Source organism: Seriola lalandi, unplaced genomic scaffold (assembly GCF_002814215.2).
Source record: "Seriola lalandi dorsalis isolate HSWRI2012SDOR001 ecotype SW California unplaced genomic scaffold, Sedor1 jcf7180002054352, whole genome shotgun sequence".
Classification (NCBI taxonomy): Eukaryota; Metazoa; Chordata; class Actinopteri; order Carangiformes; family Carangidae; genus Seriola; species Seriola lalandi.
In genome coordinates, this window is record NW_019524905.1 from 248,814 (window position 1) to 276,316 (window position 27,503).

General features: G+C 38.2%; 1 protein-coding gene across 2 annotated transcripts in view; it reads right to left on the reverse strand.

Moving 5' to 3' along the window:
* Positions 1–27,503, reverse strand: part of alk (ALK receptor tyrosine kinase) — a 328,414-nt gene that overhangs the window by 175,647 nt on the left and 125,264 nt on the right. For both annotated transcript variants that reach the window (XM_087174426.1, XM_023407962.2), the window contains exon 2: positions 8,650–8,760. In XM_087174426.1, the coding sequence (XP_087030552.1) occupies positions 8,650–8,760 (111 nt within the window). The remainder of the gene's footprint in view (positions 1–8,649; positions 8,761–27,503) is intronic.

Genomic DNA, 27,503 nt, shown 5'->3' on the forward strand with positions numbered 1-27,503 from the left:
TGAACATGTAGTTTGACAATTAATTTTAGCAACATTCCCAATTGTTTTTTTTACTAATTGTATACTATGCTTATAGTATATAATATTTCAAGCTACAGTGTTTAGCATATGTTATGAGACTTAGAAGTTGTATAGTTGGAGCAAGTTATCAGTGATTTTAGGTCTTGGACTAAACGTTTAAAGGAGTTTTACCTAATGCGGTGGCATCAAGGCTGTATCAGGCTGCACTTGGCATTAGTTAAAATGGCTGTCCACTAGAGGAGGCAGCTGCCCTTAGAGGAATCGTAGCAGCAGTCAATCCCAACCACTTAGTGCCAGTAAGGGTAATGGTGTTCATGCTGAAAACTTGTCATTTGGCAAAAACATTGATTCCTGTAGCTCATTGCCACTGGGGACCTTGAGGGCTGATGAGATGTGGAGAAATTGAGAAGCTCAAGGTTGTAACAAAAGCTAATTTCCTTTCCTTCAATAAATGTCTATGTTTATTCAGCTGTACAAGGTTTTAAAGTTGAACTGAGCTGAGATCAGCACAGTTCTTCTGACTCAACTAGGTATATAGATGCAAACAAACACATTCACTTTCAACTGAAGTTTGCATTGATTGTACGAATCACCAGGATTTGATCATCGAGGACTACTGATATTCATTAAACTTTTAACAACTATTTACTTCAATGCACTATGTGTATTTTTTATAATTCTTTGTTAACAAACGTTAGGTGCCATTTGTTCAACTTGTTTCTCTGATAATATAAGTTCCAGAAATCCTCCGTTAGGTTTAATATATAGTTAAAAACTACCAATATCTAATATGTATATCGTAAAAATGTGCTGCAAAACTGGTTAAAAGTCCATTTTGACTTTTTCTGGCAAACAGTCACAAATCTGACGCGTGCAAACAGGATATGATGCCATTGACAGGCGACCAAACAAACAGACCATTACCTTGATTAAAATTACAGATTTTTCCTGGACTGAAAATTGCTGGAAACACTTGGGATAATGTAAGTACACACATCAACAAAATAATCTAGTCTAGTTGTTTTTAGGCATTTTAATGTGGGAAAGTTACATATTATACCTTTAATGTCAATCTATCTTACACTGTGAACTGACATATGGGTCACAGATGATATCAAAATGACTGTTTTATAATCTGTAACAATAATAGTATAGCTCAAAATGTATAATGAAGCTGTGTTTGAAATAAATGTTTGAGTGTTCATGCCTGCATATGGGTATGTTTGAGAATATTTTTAAAAACTGGTTACATGCATTTACATACTTCACATACTCACAGAAGCTAGCGTAGACATAAGTTTCAGAGCTGTCTCCTCACATTGTTCCACCCTCGGATATTATACCAATATTCATGCATGCAGACACACACTTGGAACACTGACGAGCTAAGCACTTCTCTGTGCTGCCAAATGGGGATGAGAGATATGATTCAACTGTGGTGAGCAAGATCTGGATCTGTCATCCAATTTCGCCCACCTTCTGCATGTACAAAGTGACTAAGAACTGATGACTTGCCAAATGACCAGGGACACAGCTTTTACGACCCATTCATTCACATCTTTGATTTTTTTCAAAACCATAACATCCTTTGAATGTGTAATCATATTTTTTTTTGACATTACTGTGCATGGGTTCATTTACCGTTTGATTACACCATTCAACAATTTAATCAAAGCAACCAGAGGAGCTATTCAGTGAAATGACAGGTACCATAAAAAATATTTCCCAGAGTTTGAATTTTCCCTTTCTTGTCTGTCTGCCAAACAGTATCCTTGGTTGCCCCCTAATGTTTTGGCAGAGCACTGTTAATTAGGTAGGTGAAAAAAGTAAAAAGTTTGCCTTATTATTTGATTTGTCCCAAAGCACATATTAATTACTGGAAACACAGTTTGAAACTGCAATATCGCTGAGAAGAATTTGTGTATTTAAGTTTTGTTTGTATTTAGTTGCATTAGGGATCCTTCTGAAAATAATTTGTTTTCTGCCAAAATATCCAATCTTACAGAACAATATTCACTGGTAGTGACCACGGAATTATTACACTTTTTATGGTTATGTTAAGGTTACAGAAAGATCATAATATGGTTTGATATAAAAAAAAAAAAGTTCACAGCAACTTCAGACAAAACATTTGTTTACAATTAACCAAAACCACAATCTTTTATTTTCACAAATAACAAATTATTTTCAGAAAAGCCCTAATAATAAGTAGTTCTAATAATAATTAATAGTTCATTCTAGCCGTCATAAGAGAAAACAGATATGCAGTCACTTGTTTGTTAAAATATTGGCACTGCTTTATATCAACATTATGTAAACCAATATTTCAGCTTGTTCGATACGAGTGAATTGAAATTAAAGCTCAATGAAGAGTTTACATGTGCAGTCACTGACATATTATTTCAAAAGCTTGAATTTCTAATTTTTACACTCCATTAATTTTATGTCATCACATCTGAATGTAATTCCATCGGTCCTATAACCAAATACACTATAAATGCTTCTGGAGAACAATCTTGATTAAAATGACATTATCATTGTTTTTAGTGGATCTATTACTCAAATTCTCATTTTCCTAGGCTGGTTCGAAGGGCTCCCAGCACAACAGGCTTTGATGATAATTGAAGGATATCTATGAATACTAATACCCCAGAGATGGTGGTCATTGGTTGCAGTCATGCTCGGAATATGACGGCATGAAGCATCATGGGGTTTAGGTTTGTAGACTGTAAATCTGTCAAGCTCAGAATGGCCACTTACTATTTTCTGTGTGTCATTTCTTATGAAAACAGAGAAAAGTTATTAGGTTAATTTAAAGCCAGAACTAACCTAATGTGACCTGGACACCATGATAACCACTATACCAAAAAAAAAAAAAAGAACAGTGATGTCTGCTAGCATGGAGGATCATAATCAGTATTGTTTCTGAAGGCATCTGTGAACATTGCTATGTATACTTTGATGGATTATTCATATGTGCTTGTAATTTCAGCAGCTCCACTTATAAATGCAGCTGAGGTCGTTAATGGAGCAGACTCTCTTTTGTATATAGTTCTAGTGTTGTTACATAAGTTGGTAATTCAGTATAAGGAAAGGCAATAGATAACTGTAAACAAGGCCTGTAAATGGTGTTGCCCATACAATGAATGTGCTCGGGTGCTTGGAAAGGAATTAATTAATTGTAAAAACACTGGTAAATCTTGGCCCCATTAGTAATTAGGCAGAGCATTTGAGAGAGAGATGCCAGTGGTCCTGTCTGTGTTAACAAGGATGTGTGATTGGTTAATGAGCATATCATGACACTCCGACCCTAACCTCATTCATCAAACAGAGCTGAGATTGTAGAGAAGTGTTGTGTTACACAGCCGAAGGTCATTGAGATGCAAGCCAACTGTGGCCATCTTAATTTTGTATATAAATGAACTAGTCAATTCCCAGTGCACAACTATGTGATTACATGTTTTAAAAAATGAGATACTGGATTTGCACAGGAGTGCTTTTGACATCAAGTAAATTACATCTAAGAATGTATGTTTTTTAGATGGAAGGAAAACACTGACAAATGTCCCCATGAAACCCTTTAACTCAGATGATGAATATGTTTATTTCCTGATTACAACGAGATTGTGTCTGGCTGAGGTTATTTATGTATCCATTCCACTTTTTATGGACTAGGCATTCCTGGCAAATTCAGTTCATCTCAAAGAAGCTGAAGCTGTCCTGTCAAATACATACAGATGAATAGTGGGGGCAAGATTTTTGGATTTTTGACAAACAGCAGGTATGAGAAGTGTTGTAAAGAAATCATCTAAAACATAAAACACAGAACTCTGCTTCTGCTGGTGGAAACAGAAATTAATAAGGAGCTGCTTATTTCATTGCTTGTTTTTCTTTACCCAATATGAGTTGATATTAATCAGTTGTGTTCCTCCTCTGAAAACCAATTAAATTTGTTGTCTTCCCTGGTTTTGAGATTAAGGATGGGTTTGAACGTGAACAAATGTGATTTGTTTATTGACAGCAAAAAGCAGAGAGATGTCTGCAAGTATTAGATGTAGCGGTTGGCTCATCAACATTTTTGGCTCAACTGCAGGTGCCAGTTTCTGATTCTAGATCAGAAGGTATAAAAGTCAAATGTCCACCTTCCTATTCCTTGTGAACTCACTCTTTCACCTTATCCTTAGCATCCAGTCTTCAAAACTACAAAGGCAGCATACAGGCAGGGGGTCAACTGAAATTCTTCACAACAGACTCTTGAAGATATTGAAGCATCAACTGACAAAACCAAACCATAAAAAGCCTTTTTTTGCCTTACAGTATGTTCACAATCATTAAAACAACAACAACTCTGAGTAAGTGGCAACAGTAACTCTCAGCAAATTCGGTTAATTTGGTTTCCATCCAAAACAGACATTTTGGTTTGCAATATATTTTTCAAACTGGTCCCACAATCCACAGCATCTAGACAAATGAACAACTAGAAAAGCATCTGTGATAGAGTGAATTTGGCAGTATAGGCAGCAATCAGTTGCTACCCATAAAACACGCATCCCTTTGTCTATTTGTTTGCTGTTGTCTTGTTCACATTAACAACTATGCATCTTATACTCAAATCAAACACAGCAAATGTTTTTACATTAATTTCATTATTTTGTTTGGTTTTTTTTTGTTTTTTTTTTTTTTATTTCTGATACATTCAAAGTAGCTGCCTGACATAATCTCAAGTTTATTCCTGACTGGGAAATCCAATGTGTGACACTAATACAATGATATTAATGGCACATTACTATTTGAAGAATGTAAGTGATATACTGAGGATTGGTGTTCGAGATTTATTCCTTTCTGTCATACTAATGCTGTGGTATTTGGGTTTTTAAATGGCCCTTGGATTTGATGTGAAATGTGAGGCTTTTAATTCATCCTGGAATCTCTTTGACACCCTGTATGTGAATATTGTAAGATTTCTTAAGAGACTTATAAATAACTATATGAATAAGAGGCATTTAATTTAAGAAATTATTTTACTGTTCAAGAAACAAAGCCAATAGAATGAATAGAAACCTGAACCTTGTATGTTGAACATTGAAATCCCAATAAGAACGATTGGTGATGCAATGAGTTCCTAAAAAAACATATCTTTTTGGTCTTGGTCCAAACAGTCTTTATGTTGTCTGTTTTTGTTATTCTTTTTAAACCAGTCAATCATGCACACAAATGCTCATGGGATCTTGATTTGAGCATGAAAAAGCTGTGCAAACGGAACAATGTGCACACTGGTAGGGCTGGAAGGGCTGAATGATTTGACTCTAGGAGGATGCCATATTTAAGCACCTGCACCAGTGCTCTATCTTTTATACCCCCCGCCTTTGCAAATGTTTTATTCCGCTGCTGTGTCTCATTACACAAGAACAGCACTAGCAGCTGAGTGAGGCAGATGTTCTATTGTAGAGCACGGCAACTCCTCAAGTGGCTAGCATCCATCTGAGTGCCTGTGTTACAGCTGGCAGCCACAGCTGAACCAGGACAATCCATCTCGATGAGGGGAGAAAGGTCTGGGATGAGGCGACGTGAAGATGGCATATGAGAATGGTTTTACTAAACACAGTATGGCAACAAGCTGCCCCGGGGCTACTCCCCAAGGGAAGACAACACTGTAGATGGAAGGCAGAGGATGGTTCGGGTCACAAGGCTCTGACGTTACTAACATTACTGACACACAGTGGCAATGCAGTCAGCTTACCAGCACTGAATTGAATGTAATACCTCCTGCATACACTGTAGTCCCTGCAACTATATGTTGCTGAAGGAAGAAGGGCGGCAGAAAGGAAAGAGATTCTGGGGGCAGCTGGTGGCAAGTGTCCAGTCAGGCTGTTTTGGCTTTTATGGTAGGTAATAAATGCCAGCAGACGGCAGATGCTGTATGGACAGCTTAGATCTATCACTGCAGCCTAAAGCCATGTTCACCATGCCTTGTTGTTGTGACCTCTCCTATCTCAAACCTTTTTCTTGGCTGTGAGCATGACAGACTGATTCATTGAAAAACGGTGGGGTGATCTCTTGACTAACTGACACCGATTACAGTTAGGTCCTCTGCAGGCTGTCACAGGCAGCTGCAGCAAGGTCCCAGGGATCCACAGTCAAGAATGTGTTTCATAAACAGTTGGGTGACGGTTTGGTGCTGGCGGGACTTATAATCATCACTTACAGGATGACCTCCAACCCTCCAAGAGGTAGGAAAGGGGAAAAAAAAAAAAAAAAAGAAAAAAAAAATCACACTGGAGCTGTTGCCTCTCAGTGATGCGAATGGACTTGGAGAGTATGATGTGACACGGATGCACACAAGTTTCCCTGGGCTTACACAGATGCTCAGAGCCAGAGCTATAATATTGGACTCAGGTCTTCAAATCACTTTTCAAACCCAGAATAGTTTTCTTCACTCATCCAACTTCAGCCCCTACTAGACTTTATTCTCCACTACAAACTACAAAAGGTAGTACACTGTAACTAATGGTCTTCTAACTTCTCTTCACTGATTAGTCCAAATCTAAGCAATATGTCTGTGTTGAAGAGTACACTACAAAGCTCCTGGTGCTACAGTACACAGATCTACATGTCTGTCCATCCTTCATCATTATATTTACAATTAGAAAGTTGTGTGAACTGTTAATAGTATATTCTCGCATTTGTGTTGTGTTGTGCTGAAGTCCTGTTCATACCTTTGTGTGTGTGTGTCTCTCTCTTCATGGAGGTTTGACCGGTCTACTAAGCTTGTTTTTGGATGTGTGATTAAAACACTAAGCTCATGGAACATAATGGTAATATCTACCAATTTAATATCTGTTTTCAAAATATGGCTGATTAAAGTCTGAACCAGAGAAAAGTATCTCTGTCAATGAAGAGAATGTAAACTTCACAATTTAAAAAACCAATACAAAAAAGCAGAATCACAATTTTAAAGTTTAAATATTTTTATATAATATTAAATATTATACTTGAGTATTTTTCTTACAAGATGAACAATAGGAGTTAAAAAATATTTGTTTTACTACCTGCAGTAAACTGTTTGTGACTGTGTATGAGACATATGGCCCCACCAGTGGCAGACAGCCGGTTCAGATTAGTGAGCAGTGAGTGAATATCCAATAAAGAAGCCTAGCAGCGACCCACACGCATACTTCTGTTCTGCATAAATGTGGCTTTTACACAGTTGCATTCTGTTAAAACATCAGATGAATACTTCTCTGATGCTGTCAAGGATTTTATAAGCCAGGATCTATATTAAAATGCAATAAACATGGAGCACTGTCATCTTAAATAACAGTGAATCCATGATAGTATCCTATGTAGGGAAATCCACACTGTAGCTGTACTTGTAGGAAATGTATTTTCTCTCCCTCTCTCTCACTTTATGTTTGGCATTTAAAGTTGATTAAGTATGCAATATCTGTTCTTGTGGTTATCATAGCTTCAGAAGATTGAATGAATGAATGCTCATTTTTTAAAAAAAGTTAACACTTGGAAATTGGTTCTTAATGCATGGATTCTTTGAAAAGATTAGGAGAAAAAGTTATGAAGTTTAAGTATTTGGCATTACTATCCAATATTTTGGCCACGATTTTAAATTACTTCTTCAAAACAATTTCTCGTACAATAAAATTATATTATGGATATTCATTATAGTTAAATTAATCAAAATCTAGTCCTCTTCAAAGACTTCTGCTTGACTTCATTGTAACTGTGTTCTTTCTATTTGTTACCATCACATTTGTGTGTCTTATAATCAGTTGTTGTTGTTTTAAAACAATAATACATTTTTTGCAGCATAACAAAGAAGTATTTTGTAGCAATATCCTGATGCAGTTTTTTACCTTCGGTGCAAGTCCTTAATATTGAATCTGTCAAAATATATTATCATTGATGAATTTATCTTTTTTGTAAGAGATGTATTGTACTCCATGCCCCTTGACACATTATGTTATTGACTGCAGTTATCTGAATTTTTCAATAGCTCTATCGTTGTTACATACTCGATAATTTGATGAGACTTTTGCTGTACAATATGCCCTTTTACTAGCACCACTAATGACCTTAGGGAGTAGATACAAAACTGTAAAGGTAGGTATGTGTGCATACTGCAAGTGATGTATACTCTTTTTGCCTACACTTACACTGTACTTTATATGTTTAATTTAGATACTACAATACAGACACACAACTTTTGACATAGCCTCTTTAATATTGCATGTTTATACTTGTGTTTACTTGTTTTAATTTATCCCCACTGTATTTTATTTATTTAGCCACTGTAACCAGACAGTTACCCCACATATATTAACAAAGATGATTCTATATGCCCTGTGGCAGATTCTTGATTTCTCTGTAATGGCAACTCCAAGTTTTATTTTTCTGAGTCCTTGAGCATGTCATGAACAGGCTGATCAACAGAAACCCAGTTTTGTGAAGATCCCATGGCTGATGGTAGAGGGCAAGCAAGACAGAGACATTTATGTGTGCTGATGGAGAACTGATGCCAGGTGTCGTGGCCAATTGGAAGCCCAGGATCTTTGTAGGACACAGGTGCTGGGGCCTGTCAATCTGTCTAAGGAGGGCTGACAATGTCCAACTCACCTGACATTGGCATGGAGTTGCTGGGAAAGCTCAGGTCATCCTCAGAGACCCAGGAGAAGCTCCAGTACCCTCGAGGAATGCCAGCAGCAGTCCTACCAGCCAGTGGCTCACCTGCAAAAACAGCAAATTCACAACTTACTTTGACAGTATTTGTTGCAGAGGTATCAGGTAAGAGGAAGGAAGACCATTATTAAAATGTTTTGGCGTTCAATTAAATAATGATTGCTCCTTGCTGTGTTTGTTTGGGCTGACTGGTTGCCACTGCTTGGCATCCATGCTGAGGTGCCATTTACTTGGTTTTCCAAAATCACTCATAGCTACTCTTATTACCATCTGTAAATGTTTGACTCATCACTCATTACAATGCAAAGCCCTTTCACTGAAAGCTTTACTATCTAAGAGAAACGCTTGAAGAGCTTGGCACAGCTTCAATCTTAATGGAGAGTGACAAAGTAATAGCTGTATAGCTGTAGTTGTATTTGGAATTCCTGTAATAACATTGAAAAGCGGTGTCGTATTTCACTTTATCAACATTTAAGAAAAAAGAAAAGATCAACCTCAGCATTTCTAGGTCAATGAAGCATCTACAGCATTGATCAATACCTATAAAACTTGATTCATAGTTTTAAAAAAAATCCTAGAGGCCACATGAATTGGTGATTGGGTATCGATAGGTTCCATAATTACCTGAGGACACATTTGTCTGATTTTGTTTGACTCTATCCTGACCTTCTAAACTTAGAGACTAATTATCACAAAATCGAACAGAAGTCTGCTAATGTACAGTACATGCAACTTTTTCTTATATTTCTTGTATCCCCACCTCTCCACATAGCCGTCACACACACACACAAACACACAAGCTATCTCTCTCACTTTGTCCTTAGTCCATGGATAATTAGTACAAAGTAACAGACCAATACACCACTGCCTAGGAAGGAGACTCCTGCATAAGTCCTGCAGTCATTTCAAATGAGCCTGAAAGAGCAATTGACTGTAAATGCTGCCTTTCATGGAACTGAACAGTAGAGTACATTATAGTTTCAGCCAAAGAAGACACAGTATTCAAGGTATTCTCTTCCTAAACACATTCTTAAGTCTTTTGAGCACAAATCTCAAGTCACATCTCAAGTCACTGTGTGTACAAGTCACAAACTTGAGTCCCCATCTCTGGCATGTTGGCCTTGATAAAAGCAAAGTTTTTACCACCCCTGTCTGTTTCTTTAGCAACCTTCTCTGTGTGCCTGTCATTCAGGGTGTGCAGACAAATGCTCTTTGTCAGTTAGGATCTTAGAATAGCAAATGCTCTTAGCAAGCCTATGTGCATAAGATGTCAACTCGCACAACTGAAACGTTTCAATTCAATACTATTATTGCTAAAAATGCTTACAGAGAGTTGCTGCTACAGGTACTCTCCAGCTGTGAGGAAGAACACAAGTAGGTTAAGCAGCCAATGTTTAAGTGAAATGTTTAAAATAAGACCTTTTAACCTGTAGAAAAGTATGGCTGTCTAGTAGGGGTGTAAAGGGACACATGGTCACGGTTCAGTACATACCTCAGTTTTGGGTAATGGTTCGGTATGAGTTCAGTACAATGGAAAAAAAGCAACAAGTCCCAAATGCATAATTCTAGGCTTCTTTCCATTTATTTACAGAAATGCAAGTTACAGTTTGTCCCACCTAGTGTTGTTTAGAACTACCTGAGATAGTTGGTACAGCCTGTAGTATATTAAACAGTTAACAAAACATACTCTCACATAAGTCATATTTTTATGTAGTGCTGATAAAAAAAACAAAACAAAAGGCAATAGGTCACAATCAGCTACAAAACTGAAAAGCATCTGTTGTTATAAAAGTAAAAAACAAATACTTAGAATAATAAAAAATACAAATTGTGCATTAGGATTGTTTCAATTTGTTCCACTTGCAGTAGGCTATATATATACAGTATATATATATATATAGACACAAACACATATATATATATATATAAAAATACAAAATAAAAAACTCATGCTCAATCACTTGTCATGCAAGCCCATAAATGGCTTAAGTTCGCATGAGATGGCACCTTTAATTTAATCTACTATTGCATATGGCCGCATAACCATTTAAACATATATCCCAAAAGCTTTGGTAATGTCTTTGGCACTGTCTGCTTTCACATCTAGAGGCTTCTTAAAACAGCAGGAATACGTTGTTGGACTCCTGTTTTTTTTTTTTTTTTTTTTTTTTTGCCAAGCTCCGGTGATTGGCACATCTGAGTGATGCCGTCTAACATGCATTAGCATGTTTGACGTGTTTCCACTGACATTACGCACAGCTGTAGACCAGCACAGACACACCATCCTCGTCTGATCCCCCACTTGCACTCCATCGCTGTTGAATGCCACAGGGAACCTGAAATTTTCCTGCAAAGCTGATTTAAAAGAAGTAGGCGTGTGACTGACTTTTTTTCAACTCAGACATATTCCTCGTATGACTACATGCACCGAACTGTGATGTTCGTACCGTGACAATTCTGGACGAATACACGTACCATTACACCCCTACTGTCTAGCTTTGAGTATTAAACAAACTGTGACAAATTTCTATAATCTCTAAAAATAACAAATCCAAACTGAGTCTTTGTAAGCAGTAATGAATTGGTTAAGTGACATGTTCACAAGATGAAAAAAGGGTCAAGCACAATATCAGTGTTTTTGTTTTGCTCTGAAGTGAGCTGATACCGATGTCAAATTGTCCTGTCTGTGCTGATGTATCATGCTTATTAAAAAAAAAAGTCTTTCACCAAACAATAGATGAGGATGAAGTAAACAATCATGAAGAAATAAAAAAATAAACATGGTTTGTACAACTGTACAAAGAATAAGACAATTAATCAGATTGGTCATATGACATTAATTCCTGCCCCAGCCTTAAAGTGAGTGGTTTTAATTTGACGGCACTTCTTGGAAGGACAGAGCCCCGGTTTATCCTCAGGACTAGTTGCCTGGATGGTTGCATTGGTCAGGGCCTAGGTGAGTCTCTCTTGGTTTTAGGGCCCTCCTTTCCTCCTTTTCTGGCTGTGTGGGAAAGCTGACTGTGGCCCCTACAGCCCCTAGTTTGGGGTCAACAGCTGTTGCTAAAGGGGAAACTGGCAGGCAGGTTGTATTCTGGATGGGCTGGCAGGCTGCTGCTGGAGCTAGCTGGCTAGTTGGCTGCTTGGTAGCTATAATTGCTGGTTGACTTTCACACAAACTGATCAGCAACTGGGGGAGCTCTGACTGGCTGACTAACTTACCAGCTGTTGTAAGTGGTGGCTAGCTTTCTGACTGACTGACAACTGAGGACGGATTAGGGCAGGTTGTGTATGTCCTGATATTACATGACTTTGTCTTGTATTCTATGAACAGGTAAAGGCCGCCTGAGGCAGGCATATCGTACCATGGCTACCTTGGAAAGGCACTTTCCCAACAGCTGGAAATACATCAGAGGGGCAAAGAAAGAGCGAGAGGATTTGGCTGGGCAGGAATGCATTTAGATTACTTAGCTTTGCCTCACTGCTCTGTTTGTAGGGGTAGTTGATATCCTCAGATCTCTGATGAACTGAAGGTCATGCCTTACATCTATGTAGATAATGCTGATTGTATAATGAGTTAGAGGCTGTTACACATGATTAAATCTCACAAATTAATATTATTGTGCTTCCACAATAATATTTTGTCAATAATATTAGGGTAAGGGTTATTTTCTACAAATCAAAATAAATGTGTCTGAACTTTCCTTGGGATGATGTGGTGGTCAATACCACATGATGTGTCCAAGAAAAGTATAATGTTTCTACAACAATTTAGAAACAAATTAATCCGCAATTATTTTTTCATAATTTTTCAAGGAAAACTGACAAACATACGTTGCTTCCAACTTCTCAAATGTGAGGATGTGAATTATTTTTGAGAGGGGTTGAAGCCAATTCAGTAGGGCTGGCTTTAAAAAAAAAAAGTTTTTTTTATTCAAACCGATATTCATTTGAATAATCCCATATTGATTCATAAAATCATTGGATCACAATTAGTAGATGCCTTATACAGTTATGGCCTTTTCCTGTGGATGGGTAAAGCTTAAGTCTTGTGTGACCAGCCTTCCTACATGAAGAGATCTGGCCACGTGAGAGACAAAAACATGGCAGATGCCGCTCCACTGTATGGCTGCAGCTTGTCTAAAGGCAGATGTATGGTTACATTATGGATTTAAAAACTGCAAAGACAGCGAAGAGCAGGAAAAAAAAACAAAGCCATATGCAAGAAGAAGCTGTGTGTCCCCATTAGTGCACAATGTAGCCAGTGTACATTAGCAAAACACAGTACTTTCCTACCTATTATTTCTTGAGATGTGTCTCAACTGTTGGTCACGTTAAATAAAAAGCGCATTAATGTAACTGCTTTGGTGTCAATTCTTAATGTAAACATTGATATTTTTCACAATGCACCAGGTTAGAGGTACTTACTCACACACACTTGCACCTGCACATGCAGGCCTTAAATTCAGACAACTGAGGCATTAAAGAGTGCATTTGTAATATTGTTTTTTGATTTGGACATTTATTATTTTAAAAGGATGTACCATCGTTAATTACTAACAGAAGGGTACCACATGGCCAAAGGAAAGAGAATGGGGGAAGGGGAGATGAGACAGAGGAGATGTGCAGTGGATTAGGACCAGGCAGTACTACAGACCACTGATCTGGACCACAAGGACCACATGACAGACCAATGAGTAACTAGTTGGGACTACAAGGAGCATATGGACCACTGGTTCATATTTCTAAACATTTAAATAAACTGTCCAGTGTCCAATATCCAGTGCAACAATAAGTGTTTAGGCATAATCAAGAATAGTATAGAGTATAGTTAATAGATAGAGCTTTATGATCTGACATTTATTCGGCTAACAGTGTTGTCGACACAGCCAGAGGAGGGAGACGGTAGGCTAAACCACAAGGACCACCCCAGAGACCACTTACCAACTGGTCTGGACCACTAGCGTTAGTGCCCGTAGTGGTAGTAACCAGTGATCTGTTTTAGCGACCGTGGTCAGTAGACAGACCACTGAACTGGCTACAACCCCTGATGTTCTTTTCATTGTCATATACAGAATGATAGTAAACAGACTATCTCTGGGACTGCTGGTTGTTGCAATTTACAAGTTCTAAATAGATCTGGCTGTGGAAAATTACAATGGATATTTTTTGCAATTTCCTGTTACTTTAATCGACAGAAAAATTGATTGTTTCATTTAGAAAATAATCGACAAATTCATCAAAAGTGCAAATAATCATTTGATGCAGCCATATCTTACTGCCTGTGGAAAAGAATGTGATATAAAAAAGCCCTGCCCTAATTTTGCCTAAGTTTGCTTTCACAAGCTGATTTCAAATAGGAATGGTTTCCCAGTGAAAGTCTTAAGCTCAAAACTAACCAATAATATAATAATCATAAAATAATAATAATGGGAATCATATGATTTCACGGGAATTTCAAAAGTGAGGGTGTCATATATAGATAGTAAGGAGGTGTAAGGAGGTATGTAGTAAGGTATGGCAGTTTCTTTCCACAGTTGAAGCAAATCTATTGATGAAAACACACACTGAGATCTGTTGTGACAACTTCATAAAAAATACGCATTATGATACTTAAATTAAGGCCAGTGGATATAATTAAACTTTAAATCCCAACAGATAACATCTCCACACAGGCCTCAAGAAAGGTTTTAGTGTCCTGTGGTTTTAAATAATTTAGCATTTTGTTTCTCTGGCTGTACCAATGAAAATCCTAGCTGTATAATTCAGTCAAAATGTACTCATGGAAAATATTATTTTTGGCAACTCTATCACTTACAAAAGTATGAGAATAACAAACACGTGAACGTCTGTGCACATGGTCAGTATTCTATGTACAATTCATCACCACTGAAGAGCAGCTCAATGAACAGTCTAATTCTGTCCCACTCACTCGCTGAAATCCTTCAAATGCCTAGACGATTAATCAATGAGGCTTGACTCAACCTGTCACTTAAACATGGCTATGCATGAACATCTCTCTCAGTCTTCTTCATCCCTCTCCCGCTCTTTTTGATTCTCAATCACTCAAATGTCCTAATACACATCTTTGGTTTCAGTGAGATTGAAATGGATAGTTTCAAAGACCAGCAAAATCCTTAAAAATGTGGGCCACTAAAGCACAAAGGAGAGACACATAGATCAGCTCAAAAGGCAGGAGAGGAACAAACACTTTTGCGGGGACAATAATATATATGATGTATGTGGTGCTGGTGGGCTTTGTTTCAAGAAGCCAATTACCCATGAAAAGGGGAAGCGGGGTAAGTGTACAGGTCGTGCATCTGTAGCTCAGCTAGACCTGGAAATCATCGGGGGTCTCCAGTGAAATCAAAGAGATTCTGAAATGTTTATACTCTAGCTGAATAGACATTCCTAATATGTTGGTCACAGAAAAAGTATCAAGCGACTGCAGCTAATTAAAAGGGAAATGAGGAAGTCATCCGTTTACACAGTCGGACTTTCATACTATACCATACATACCTCTTCTTTTTAGCCATTAATTAAAGATTTACCTTGGGATACATACATTACTGCCTAAATAAATTGATTACCTGTCTGGCCCAGTGACGTGTCATTAAATGGTCGTCAAAGTCTGCCAACACCGCATCAGGGAGCTGAGGCCTTGGAATTGGCTGCTCTCTCTCTGCTACAAAAGACTGCATTGATTTCCATCAGAGGAGCCCTCATGTCCACTAAGCACTCCGACTTTCATTAAGACCTTCACAGAATTCAAAACACGTTGCTCCCCAACCCCCCAAAAAGACGTGTGTGTACATAGTCACTCATACACACACACTTTTCACCTGATCTGCCAACAGAACTACGGCGGTGACCACTTCACCAATTAAACAGTCTTTGAACATGACTATGGTGACAGTAAATAATTCATAAATGTCTCATCTGCATTAAGAAAGATGTCAAGTTTTTCTATGGCCCAAGTCTCATTTTAACAACTAGTGACCAGGGTTAAACAGGGCTAAATAGAGTAGGCAGATTTAAAGCGTTCATGTTAATATGCCACCTACCACGCTTGTTGTTAGCTTTAAGTGGGGGCTGTTTGTAAGAGGCTTTCTGTATTTGTCATAAGATGTCGGTACATGAATTTTTTTGGCATAAGCCCCGTCTTGTAAACAAGCAGGGATTTTACTTCAACTGTCAGATGCAGCTCATTAACTCAGAGCACTGCCCGTAAAACCTGACTTAAGGCCCCCAATAATACAACCTCTTCTCTGGCAAAACAGTCTCAGCAAACTCACTCTTAGATAGTTGTCACTGAATTTTAGAAAAAGGAAGATAACAGCATGATTTACAACATGCAAGATAGACAAGGCAGATAAAATCTGCAGCAAATTTTAGAGTTAAAATTTTGACAGAAAAATTAGAGTCTAACAGTGTAAAAGTACAGTAGTTTAACATTGTAAATGCTCTAATAAAGCTAAATGGTCATGCACATGGTGACATATGAAAAGCATCTCTTTACTGTTTTCTTCAGATGCAGCATGCAGCCTCTGTCAATGAGCTGCTAATGCAGTAAACTTTGCAATGAGCAGCGACAGTCTCACAACATATGACGTAATACCAGCTATACCAAACACCAGCCCCTGAAATACAATCACAAGAATTCCTTCTGACAGCACTTAAGGGGCTCCCCTAGGTAATGTATGTTCATTTGACATGTGTACCCGGAATTCAGAGTAAGATCAAGCACTGTTTTCTCTCTCAAGGCGAACACCAAATGATTTTATCAAAGAAATGGATCATAAGGCTTCAGTCTGAAACCATTATCCAGGGGAAGAAAGGGCTGCACAGTGACAATGAAGATGTCAACTGGGCTTCGCTGATGCTCATTAAAGAAAATGATTTTCCTGTTGTACACTGATGCCCTTTTTTCTTTGAAGCTTTGCTACACAGTTGTGCTCTAAAACATACAGCAAAGTCTCTTAACAGATCAGACAGCCTACTATTCACAAATAATGCATAATAATGGCTCATTCACAGATATAGAGAGGTATTGAAAGTTGCAAAATAAGTTCTCCATTCTCATTTGCTGGGCTCTGTAAAATAGTTTGTGGCCACAGGGTGTCTGATTTAATGATGGAAGCACTAATTTTATAAATTATTTAAGATGCCTCCCCTTTTATGCCTATGTTTATTGTGTATGGCCCACTGGAACTTCGCTTTTCTACTGTAGGAAATGCATAAGATTTGGCAAAAACAATGGTCTCCTCATAATAATTTAGGTTCAAGCACCACCACAGATGCAAGATAGCTTGTAATGCACCGAGTCATACTCACAGCATACTCAGGATTACTCGTTCACCCATCACATGATGAGGGCTTCTCCCAGAACCTTCATCTCTGCTGCTATTTACCAGGTACTGTGGAGACATGTCACTGTAAGATGACCGCTTTGACAAAGCCTTAAGGGTGTCAGACTTTGATACCCCCTCTCTGAGAGAATGTCACTGAATTATGTCTGTCATTTTTTATACCATTTGCTCCTTAATTGTAAAAAAATATTGTCAACATTGTAAGAAATATTTCAAACAAAAATACTCCTACAGCAATGAAAGAACCTTTAGAACCTTAGACTAGCAAGTCAACAATTGTTTGCATTGCCCTGGCTACCAGCCACGTACAAGTCTGCAGCAGGTAATGTTTAAGTATCAGATATAACTTTTTCAATGGTTAGCTGCTATGTTAGCCTGTGGGTGGCATAGTCCTTTAGAAGCAAATCATTTTTCAACAATAAAGTGCAAATCAGACCACTGGGTGGGTTCTGATATCCTAAGCTCATTCCATTATAATAGCGCATGCTCCGTCTACATACAATACGGTTTAAAAAAATAATGGTTAATAAACAAACAGCCTACTGTGAAACTCAAGGGGAAATTTACATTGGGAACCTGCGGTTTGAACTATATAACATAAATTAGTTCCTTGACTTCAAAGCATGTGTCCATGATACTGAGGTGTTTGTTTGTTACATCATCAAAGCACCCACCATCGGAATTGGCCTTACTCAATCACTGAGGCATTGATTAGTTTTTTTAGCTCCTCTATTACTCAGGAGACAACTAACATGTTGGTGTGTGTGAGTATAATGAACTGGCTAGTCTGATATTTCATGCACATATGAATCATTCATCAAAAAGCAGGGTTCAAAGCCCACTCTGTGCACAAGAGGTGCTAATCATAAAGGTGAAAGTACTGTAGTAGGGATTGCACTGACTGAGATATTACCACTTTCTGGGGCAAGTATCCTAAACAATTATGCTATGAGAGTGGAACAAAAGATATAAAGTTAAAATTACACAGACACGGCCAACAGAACAATTTACTTTTACCTAGTGTTTTATGCATGCTGCTTTTGAAGTAAATACATTTTGCAGTGCTGCTCTGCGCTTGGCTCTGACTGAACTATTGCCAATGAAGTGGGTATTTTGCAAATCTCCCAGCAAACAGATGTAAGTTGTTGTTGTTATTATTTACTCATTTTTTCCAGAGGGGCAAGAGAGCAAGTAGACAGTGGCTTAAGTCACTGCAGCCACTATGCCCTGCTTGTCCCTGACTGCTCACCAATCAATCACCTGCAACTATAGTAGCTGATGCGACACACGTCACAGTAGCGTGAGCAAACACACTGAGGACAGAAAGAGAGCTGCCACTCTTACTCAAGTAAGAAAATGTGAAACTTGTTGCCTACTGTCCAGTGGAAACTGTAGTTTTTTTTTTTTTTTTAATGGCCCCCAAAAGTCTCTGTGTCAACCTTTGGTAATGTTTGATAAGTGTTTTATTTACATAGTTTTATTTCCTGCTGTTGTTCTTACATTCTATTACCTTTCTTCACCTACTGTCATATCCTTTTGCACTATTTTTGATACATGTTTTTATTTATACTGTTGTACTCTTATTTACTTGCTCTTATTCATTTTATTGTCTTCACTTCCACTATGCTCAGACTCGTTTTATTTTTCTGTGAAGAGCTTTTTAACTTTATCAAGAAGAGTGCTATACATATAAAGTCAATTCAAAACTATCAAAATCAATTCAGCAAATACATGTGTTAAACACACCTGTACATCCTGTGTATCCTACTACAATGATATTACTTTCAAAATGACAGCCAAACAGACATCTGAAATCCTGCTTGTTGCTCATAAATATTTAACCAAAGAGGATGAGTGTAGCTCAAGTGGATATAATCAAGACAATGTCCTTTTTATAGATTCTGTAAATGGTCATCACTGCCACCAGATGTTGCACACTAGACCACCAGCATCTCAGACCAGAACAAGTGTGGCCACAACTTCCCTCCCCTCCCTTGAGGTTCTGAGTCAGCAAGGTCGGTATCTGCATCATGTTTCCACTCTGCTTTTATTGTGAGAGTCCCGACTGGAAGTTGTGATTTGTATCTTTCCGCCGCTTTGATGCTTGTTTCAGATCGCTGCTCACTCACTTCTAATCGTCGCCCACAATGCTGTCTTCAGTATACAAATTGTGTCACAACTTCTTGCTTTCTTAATATGGAGTATTTGTTCGGACTGCGCTATTATTTATTTACGGGATGCTACATGTAACTGTTTTGAAAGTTCAGTCAGTGCTAACCAGCTAGCCCCGGTTCGTCACGCTTTGGGTTGCCCTGCCTGTATCCAATACATTCAGTACATGTATACTCTGTTTCACACTCGTGCTGTATTTTTATAATCTTTTGCATTGGAAAGGGGGGGTTAAAGATCTGGAAGATTTTAAATTTCACTTTTATTTCCAGCATGTTCCTCCTTTTTGCCCTGTAACCAGGCAACAACATTACAGACAGACATACTGTCACACCCAGGAAGCAAGCAAGCTGTGGTAAAAACAGCATACAATGTTTCTCTGTTGTATGTAGCGTTGCGCTCTGTAGTATTCACACTTCTGCATTGACAGTTTGACAGACCTCAATGTGGAATAAAGGTCAGTACCACACTGTACCACCCTAGTGGCCTCATCTTTGATTCTACTGACCTAGTGACTAATGAATGAAAACAAGCATGGATGATCACTTCCATTTTGGCAAATCAGTCGAAACTAACTTGTCATGCCATTGATCATATTGGTTGCAGCTGATGCATTTGACAACTAATGGAAATGGTAATGCTATGTAAGAGCAGCATCAGTGGAATTTCTGCCAAACCAGAAATTCTACAACATTTTTCATAAATTATTGTGTAAATGATCACCTACTTAGCCTACCACTTAAAGAATGATAAATGACCCAGTCAACTCGTCTTTCCTTAGGCACACAAGAAAAAATGATCTACCGTTTCATCAAACTTTCTCCTCCATCATACAGTACAACAAAGGAGCCCACTAGCTAGAGTGGCAGCTACATGTGTCTAACATGACAGTGTACATCAGAGAGATCAGAGGGGTCTTTCATGAATTCAGATGATTTGATAGAGTGATTTCTTGATGTTAGTTGCACCATCAACAGGGGCAAACACAGTTGGTGTCATAATTATTGTAATACTGTTGAAGAAAAGACAAAGTGGCAGATTGGAAGCATTTCCCTGACAAAAGAATAAAACATCTATCAATATACATAAATATACCTGACAAATTCTGCTCTGCACAAAGATGAATTCTATCAAATTTAGAAAACTGTAAATCAAGGACTCTTCTTGTACTGTTAAAATACAAGTGAGCTATTTTGGTATTTGTCTCGGAGAGGTAATGTGCCAAACTTTAAACTCCTTCCCTGAGACACCTACACATTTTCTTTCTCATGTCCTCCCATTAATTTAGAGAACTGACTTTTATATTGTTGTGGAAGTTCTGTGTGTGTCAGTAAAACTGCATTACAGCGCAATGGAAAAATCTGTAACTGGCAAACCCATTCTTAGCTTTGACAATTTTGATGTCTTTGCTGCAAGTCACAGATCAAGCGAGAAAACATTATTTAAGAGGAGACACTCAAAAATCCCCTCAGCTGACTGGCCTGACACTGACGGTCTCTCTGAACGTCAGCACAAATCAAATACTGCCACACAATATCCAAAGACGTACGGTCTCTCTTCCTTTGCCCCCTGAAATTTTGCAATACCTTGGCTGTGTCACATGCATTCTGCACGAGGCCCCACTAACAAACACAATCCATCAAGAAAGAGCTGCTGCTGTATGAAAGTGGACATGATTTACCACAACGCCTCCCCGCTCCCCCTATAATCACTGAAGTTAATGTAATGCGGGCAGGCTTTTAAAAACTGAAATGGTACTCTATAAATCTGGCCCGTCTCTTGACCTGCCATTTTTCCTTCCTCTCTTGTTTGCCCTCTCTCTTTCTCCCACACACACACACGCACACACACACAAAATAGCTCCCTCTTTACACCAGTAGTCTCTCTCTTTCTCCAAGAAATCTGACTCTTACTTGCTCCTTACTCTATGTGATTCCTTTCCACTACAGCAGTACAGCCACTACTACTAAATCTTCTATGTTGCCTCTCAATAGTTTGTCCCCTGAGCTTTGTCTAAGTGGGTGTCAAACATTGTCCTCTTTCTACAAAGATGCTTACCCTGTGTTTAGTTTCTAATCAGCAAACATTCACCTAATTCAGTAATTTCTAAGAAGCCTTTGCAATCCTGATGCAATATTTGCATGCTGAATTGTACTGAGCAGGGAGTACAGACAATGTACTGTAATACAGTAATAACGTTACAATATTAATAATAAAATGGTCATGTGTAATGACTGTTAAGGCAGCTTACTTATAAACAAACGAGAATTTACACAAAAAATTCAATCATTCCTTACAGATTATTCAATATCGTGCTCCATGCTCACATTAGATTATTAAAAATACTTTTTAATGTAGAAATATACATTTATATTTGATGATGTTACACAATAATGCGTGGATTAAATTATTTGAGTTACGCATAACTTAAGACAATTGGTGTAAGCAAGTTTGATTTTAGTTCCAGACAGCCTCTGATAGATTTAGCTTGCTACTGAAACTAAGCAGTGAGTTATATGTCATTCATAATTGCAGATGTTTGAGTAATCTACATTACAAGACTGAAAAATCTGCTTCAGTTTCTTGTTTTCAATATTTATGTTGCTTATTGTAGCATGACATAACATATAATTAAATGTTACAATAGACCACAGACCAACAGACTAATCTCTTAAAAATCTTCTTTTCACAATGTGGTGGCCCTCCTGCTGCACCTGGTTAGGCTTACAGGTGCCTCCACTCCGCATTAAACATTGATGCAAACATGCATTTCACATGAAAAACACAACAGATAAATGTGCTCACAGTCCGGGTCAGTCATTACATCTCGTTAGTGCTACATTCCTGTTGATATGAGTGGAGTGTGTCTGATTTGTGTCAGGGGAACTGTGGCTCTGCCAGAGCAGCTTGAGGATTTGGAGGGTGGGGGGTGGAGAGAGAGAGAGAGAGAAAGAGAGAGAGAGGGGTTGGGGGTTGCCATGACAACTATGTATCCTTTTGAAAATTTGTATGTCTGTATATTTGCATAAAAGCCATTTTTGGATATTTCTTCAGTGACATGTTCAGATGGATGTACAAGCACATTATTAAACTCTCTCATGAGAATGACACCCACAGCAGTCTCAGGCTACACAGAGAAGCATCCCCAGTAGGAGACAATGACTCTGACTCAATGTTGGTTGACAATACTACAGCAGCTGATGCAGCACCACAGGTGCTGTTGACCAACCCACTCAGACCACTATTAACTCAACAGGAGCTGAGATTTGAATCTCTCTTATAAAGAAGCAAGCCAGTACACCCTCAGTGTTTTGGCCTGTGAAAATGCCAGTTGTAGAAAATGACTGGGTAGATTTTCTTAAATTGAATAAATCAAGTAGTATTTTAACATATTTATAAATAACCTGTATGTGTCTTTCAAATGTCCCCAATTTATTCTACATGATAAATACTACTACTAGTAGAGATCATCTAAAATATGATGCAACAGCCGTTAAACGTTTCACCTTGACCACTGACAACATAAAAATGCAGCCTATATGTTAATACATCACAAATTTCCACCCAATAATATAAAGCACATGTACCTGGTAATACATGAGAGGCACCATACTACGCTACTGCGACTATGACCAACTATATATTTACAAACAATTTGTGCTACAAACACCACAGCTAAAATAAACTAACAGTTGTACAGGAACATTACCATGACAGACAACTCATTTACAATAAAAATAACTACTCACGAAGTTAAACAAACTTCCTCCTAGCGGTCGCAGGTGAATCCTCCTTGGTAGTTGACGCAGAAAAAAAAAACAGTTCCTAGACTTCGGAAAACTTCCTGCTTCAAATTTCGACTTCCCTTACTCTTCTCATTGTCACTACTCTTTACAAGCTGCTTATATATATATATATATGCGGTAATGCTGAAAAGCTCCCTTACTTTAGACGTTAGTTTTAGGTAGCCATCTTTCCTAGACACACCTGCTCGTCACATGATTCAATCATGGGACTGTTCTGTTCACGTGCTCACCCGGCGTTACCTGGGCTACATCAGTCATGAACGAAGCTAAAGCACCCGAGATGGGACAGTTACTCATGCAGAGTTTGAACAAGAATACCATTAACCACAATTTAGACATCATTTTTGTATTGTGTTTTATTTATCTATTAATTATCGTTAATTATTAAATTGTCTTTGTAATTTCTCTGTAAAAAATCGTTTTAATAGCAACATTCGTTGCCATAATTGTGTGTATTTATTAGTATAATTAATACAGTTATTATGTCCTACCTCACAGTACTGAAGTCACCAAAAATATTTGTATTGCCACATTTTAGGAAATGCTCCCTTTGTCAGATCAGAGTCTTTACAACACTGTAATGATCTATAATCGAATTACCTTAGTCAAGAACTCTTGAAGAGTTGTGTATGTAGCATAAGCAGGACATTTCATATTTACATGTCTGTGTGCCTGTGTTTGTCAGGCTCTCCTTGCGACCTCCCTGTTATTGATCAGTCCTGTGACCTATACTGCACCATGCCCTCCATATTAACACGGGCTGAATATGGATCTAAAATGATTGGGCTTCTGTTGCTGCAAACTCCCTTATTAGTGTCGAGTGCCATCACACAAAAATATGAGGCAATCAAATTTTGTGGACAGTTATCTGGCCACATCAAAGGACAAAAAAATGAGAAAAAATTACAGATTAATCTGCCATTAATAATAAGTGAATTACTAGCGATCACATTTAAATTATTGGTGTGGTTTTGCACTGCCATAGCAAAACCAAATGATTTTTATTGGATCTTGGGGGAACTGACGATTTTGGGGGTTACACTGCCATTGCATAATGAAGGCAAAGCAAATCAGTCATGTACACAGTGAGCTCCAACCAAAGATCAACATTAAACAAAAATGAAGCTCTGTTGCACCCTGTCCATACATAGCATTTACTAGTGATGACAAACATGCACTTGTATGTACACAAAGGGAACAACTCATGCTGCACCCAAAAATGGCAAAATCAGGGCTTGCTGGCAACACAAACAACAGGAGGCTTAAACCATGCAGTTCAATCCAGACACACTGTGATGTTTAAATGGTATCCTGCTACTTCTCTAATTCCTGTGGTTCCCTCCACCCACCTGCTGGTCAGGCGCTGTGTGCAGTAACTCATCAGAGAAGAGACTAGGCAGGGTGAAACACAATTACCTTGCCTCCATCTGTCTGCATGTGAGCTCTCTCCCTCTATATTTGCACACATACACAAGACAGCCTCTCATCTCATCAAAACACACAAACACACACACAACGCATTATCAGCCAAGCAGAAGCCACTAACATCCAATGTTTACCTCTTTTCTCTCTCCCCCTTGTCACCCTCCAGATTCAGGGCGTCCCACTGTCATTACCATCACGCTGACCCCACTCAAAGCAATCTACACAACCCTCATGTCCCTCTCAACAATCCCATCACCACCATCACACAAATCACTGAACCTGGCTGCTGCTGGTGTAGAGGCTGAGCCTGTAATCCATGTATTATTAGAGCCACACATGTTTGCTTAACCCACTTTAAGGGCAGGGTATTCAGCTGAAGGGGTGACTCTGTTTAATACCTGTGATGAAAGTAATGGCATGAAGTTGACATCCACTTACTTCCACTTGGTTTTCTTAGAGGTTTTCACTGAATTTAATATTTTGCTAATTTATTTTTTCAATTTATAAAAAGCAAAAGATGGATCCTGTCCTATTAATGCTGTGTTCACATAGTCAACAAACTGCATTACACCAGAGAAACAGTTTCCATGGTTATGCTTGCAGTAGTTATCACTCCATCAAGCAGGCCGGACAGTGCTTTTTTCTTTCTTTTTTTGCTGGGAGTCAATGACACAGTCTCACATTAAGAGCAATACCTTTTTCTTAATGAGAGGCTTACTTGATTTTGGCAAAACAACAGGATCTTTAGAGTCTTTGCAGCTTATGGAGAGAGGTGTGAGTTTCAGACAGGACCAATAAAAAACAAACTTGTTTTTGGGACCACTTCCGTTCAGTGTGCATGCACAATATTGTAATGAAATCTTTTCTTCCTTCATCATTCACTGCTACTTCTCATCACTTTACAGGTCATTAAACGATGCCTATGGTGCACGGTATGTAATTGTTTTATTATGAATGAAAAAGCACCAGAAAGCAGGAAATAAAGCCTCTCATAAGCCAACTTTTAGCACTTTTCCTGAGCTGTTGTTTGATGATTTATTTGTTGCACTCATAAGAGCATGGATTATCAAATGAGTCAGCAATTTAGCTTCCTGAATCTTTATTCATACCATCCTGATCCTGCCAGTGCTGGTAGAGCTCATACTCCAGAGAGTCAAGTGTGTTTAGATCCTGAAGTGTTTCTTAACATGCAGCTGGAGAAACTTTCTATTCCCAGCTTTTTTTATTTAGCAAAGGTACTATTTCAAAATGAATGTTAATAGACTACTTTATGTGTCATATTACATTATGTATCCAAAGTCAGACCTTTCTTCTTTAAGGTGTTGGACTACTTTCACTAAGGCACTTTTAAACACTTTTGTGCAATAAAGATGAGTGCAGGAGGTTGCTGAAAGGTCCATGTGCTGATCAATACTATGTCCGATTTTTCTACCTCATGTAGCCGTTGAGCTGTTGATATGGCAATGGGTTAAATGATTCTTTAATAAACCTTTTCCGCCCACACTGGGGCCTGAATCATGACCCCTGATGTTTCCTTAAACAAGGCTTTGGTGAATGAAACAGATGAGAGGGCATCACAGCGATCTTTTGATCAATACCTTCACATGAGACATGATTGTGGTTATTTTCCAAAGAAAATTGCCCATGATTGAATGCTCATGTGCCTACGTTTGTTTATGTGTGTGTGTGTGTGTGTGTGTGTGAGTGTGTGTGTGAGAGACAGAGAGATTAGGCCTGTATACATGTGAATTCGTATGTATGCTTATGCACAAGTGACCTAATACATCAATCACACGCTGACAATAGCAATACTGACAAGCAGTCAGGGACAAATCCACTGGGATTCCTCCTCATCCCCAAAGCGCAGTGAATGCGACACTAGGCTGAGATTGGGGAGCTGGAGAGGAGGGGGGAGATAAGTGTAAAATCACCTTGCCCAAGGGTACGGCCTGCACAGATCAATATCTGTGAGAATTGATGCCAAGCAGTGGCAAATAGGTACATGTTTGGTGTGTGTGAGTGCAGTGGTCCTGATGAGATCGACAGGCTGAGGGTGTGCAGCAGCTCCCCCTGTTGGATAGAAATCATTGCTGAAGTAAGTGACATCAAGACCTCTGAATGCTGGTTTAGCATTACAGACTAGACTGTGAGCATATTAACCATGTACATCTAAAATACAAATAAACCTGACCACAGATCAGCCACTTTAGAATATACTTATTCAACATAGGGAGTGTTTCAGTAGAGGATGTATTCTTCTAAAAATGTCCACAGAGGAATATTTTGTTCCCTGTGCAATGACTGTACTTAATTGCGTTTCATGTCGTGTCTTTTGGACCTGTCTACTTATTGTAGACATATGTACAGTATAGGTTGAATTACCAACCAAGACCCAATTGTTCCTGTCTTACTGTGTCAGCTGGTTTGTAAATATGCACCACAAATCACACTATTGACCAGCGGTGGAAGGAGTATTCAGACCTTTTATTTAAGTTAAAATACTCATTATACAGAATGGCACCATAAGGGATCATTATATTTTATGCATTAATGTGTGCAGCATTTTTGTTTGTGGAGGTAGAGATGATTTTAACTACATCATTTTGTGATGGAAATTTTAATCTGCAAACTCCCAAGTCTTCTAAAAAACATTTTGGTTGACAGTTGAGTCCTACAATCTTATTTATAAGTACATAATTAACAACCTGTTTTAATTTAAGACCATCATCATTGTCTGTATTGTATCTAGAAACAGGAGAGAATCAGGCAGGTTGCAGCAGGAGAATTATGAAAAAGTTAATTTTAGAAACAAATTAATTTGCACTGAAAACAGGTTGAAATGTTCTATTACACTGGCAGATTTCTTGTCACTTTTTATATGAAAATAAAACGTAGTGGTCTAAAATGACTAACCTAACAATGAATCATGTTTTATGAGAGTAATAATATCAGACTCATTAAATACTGGATTACTATCACTGATGCATTAATGTGTATAATCTATGTTAATTTAGTTTAATTTCCA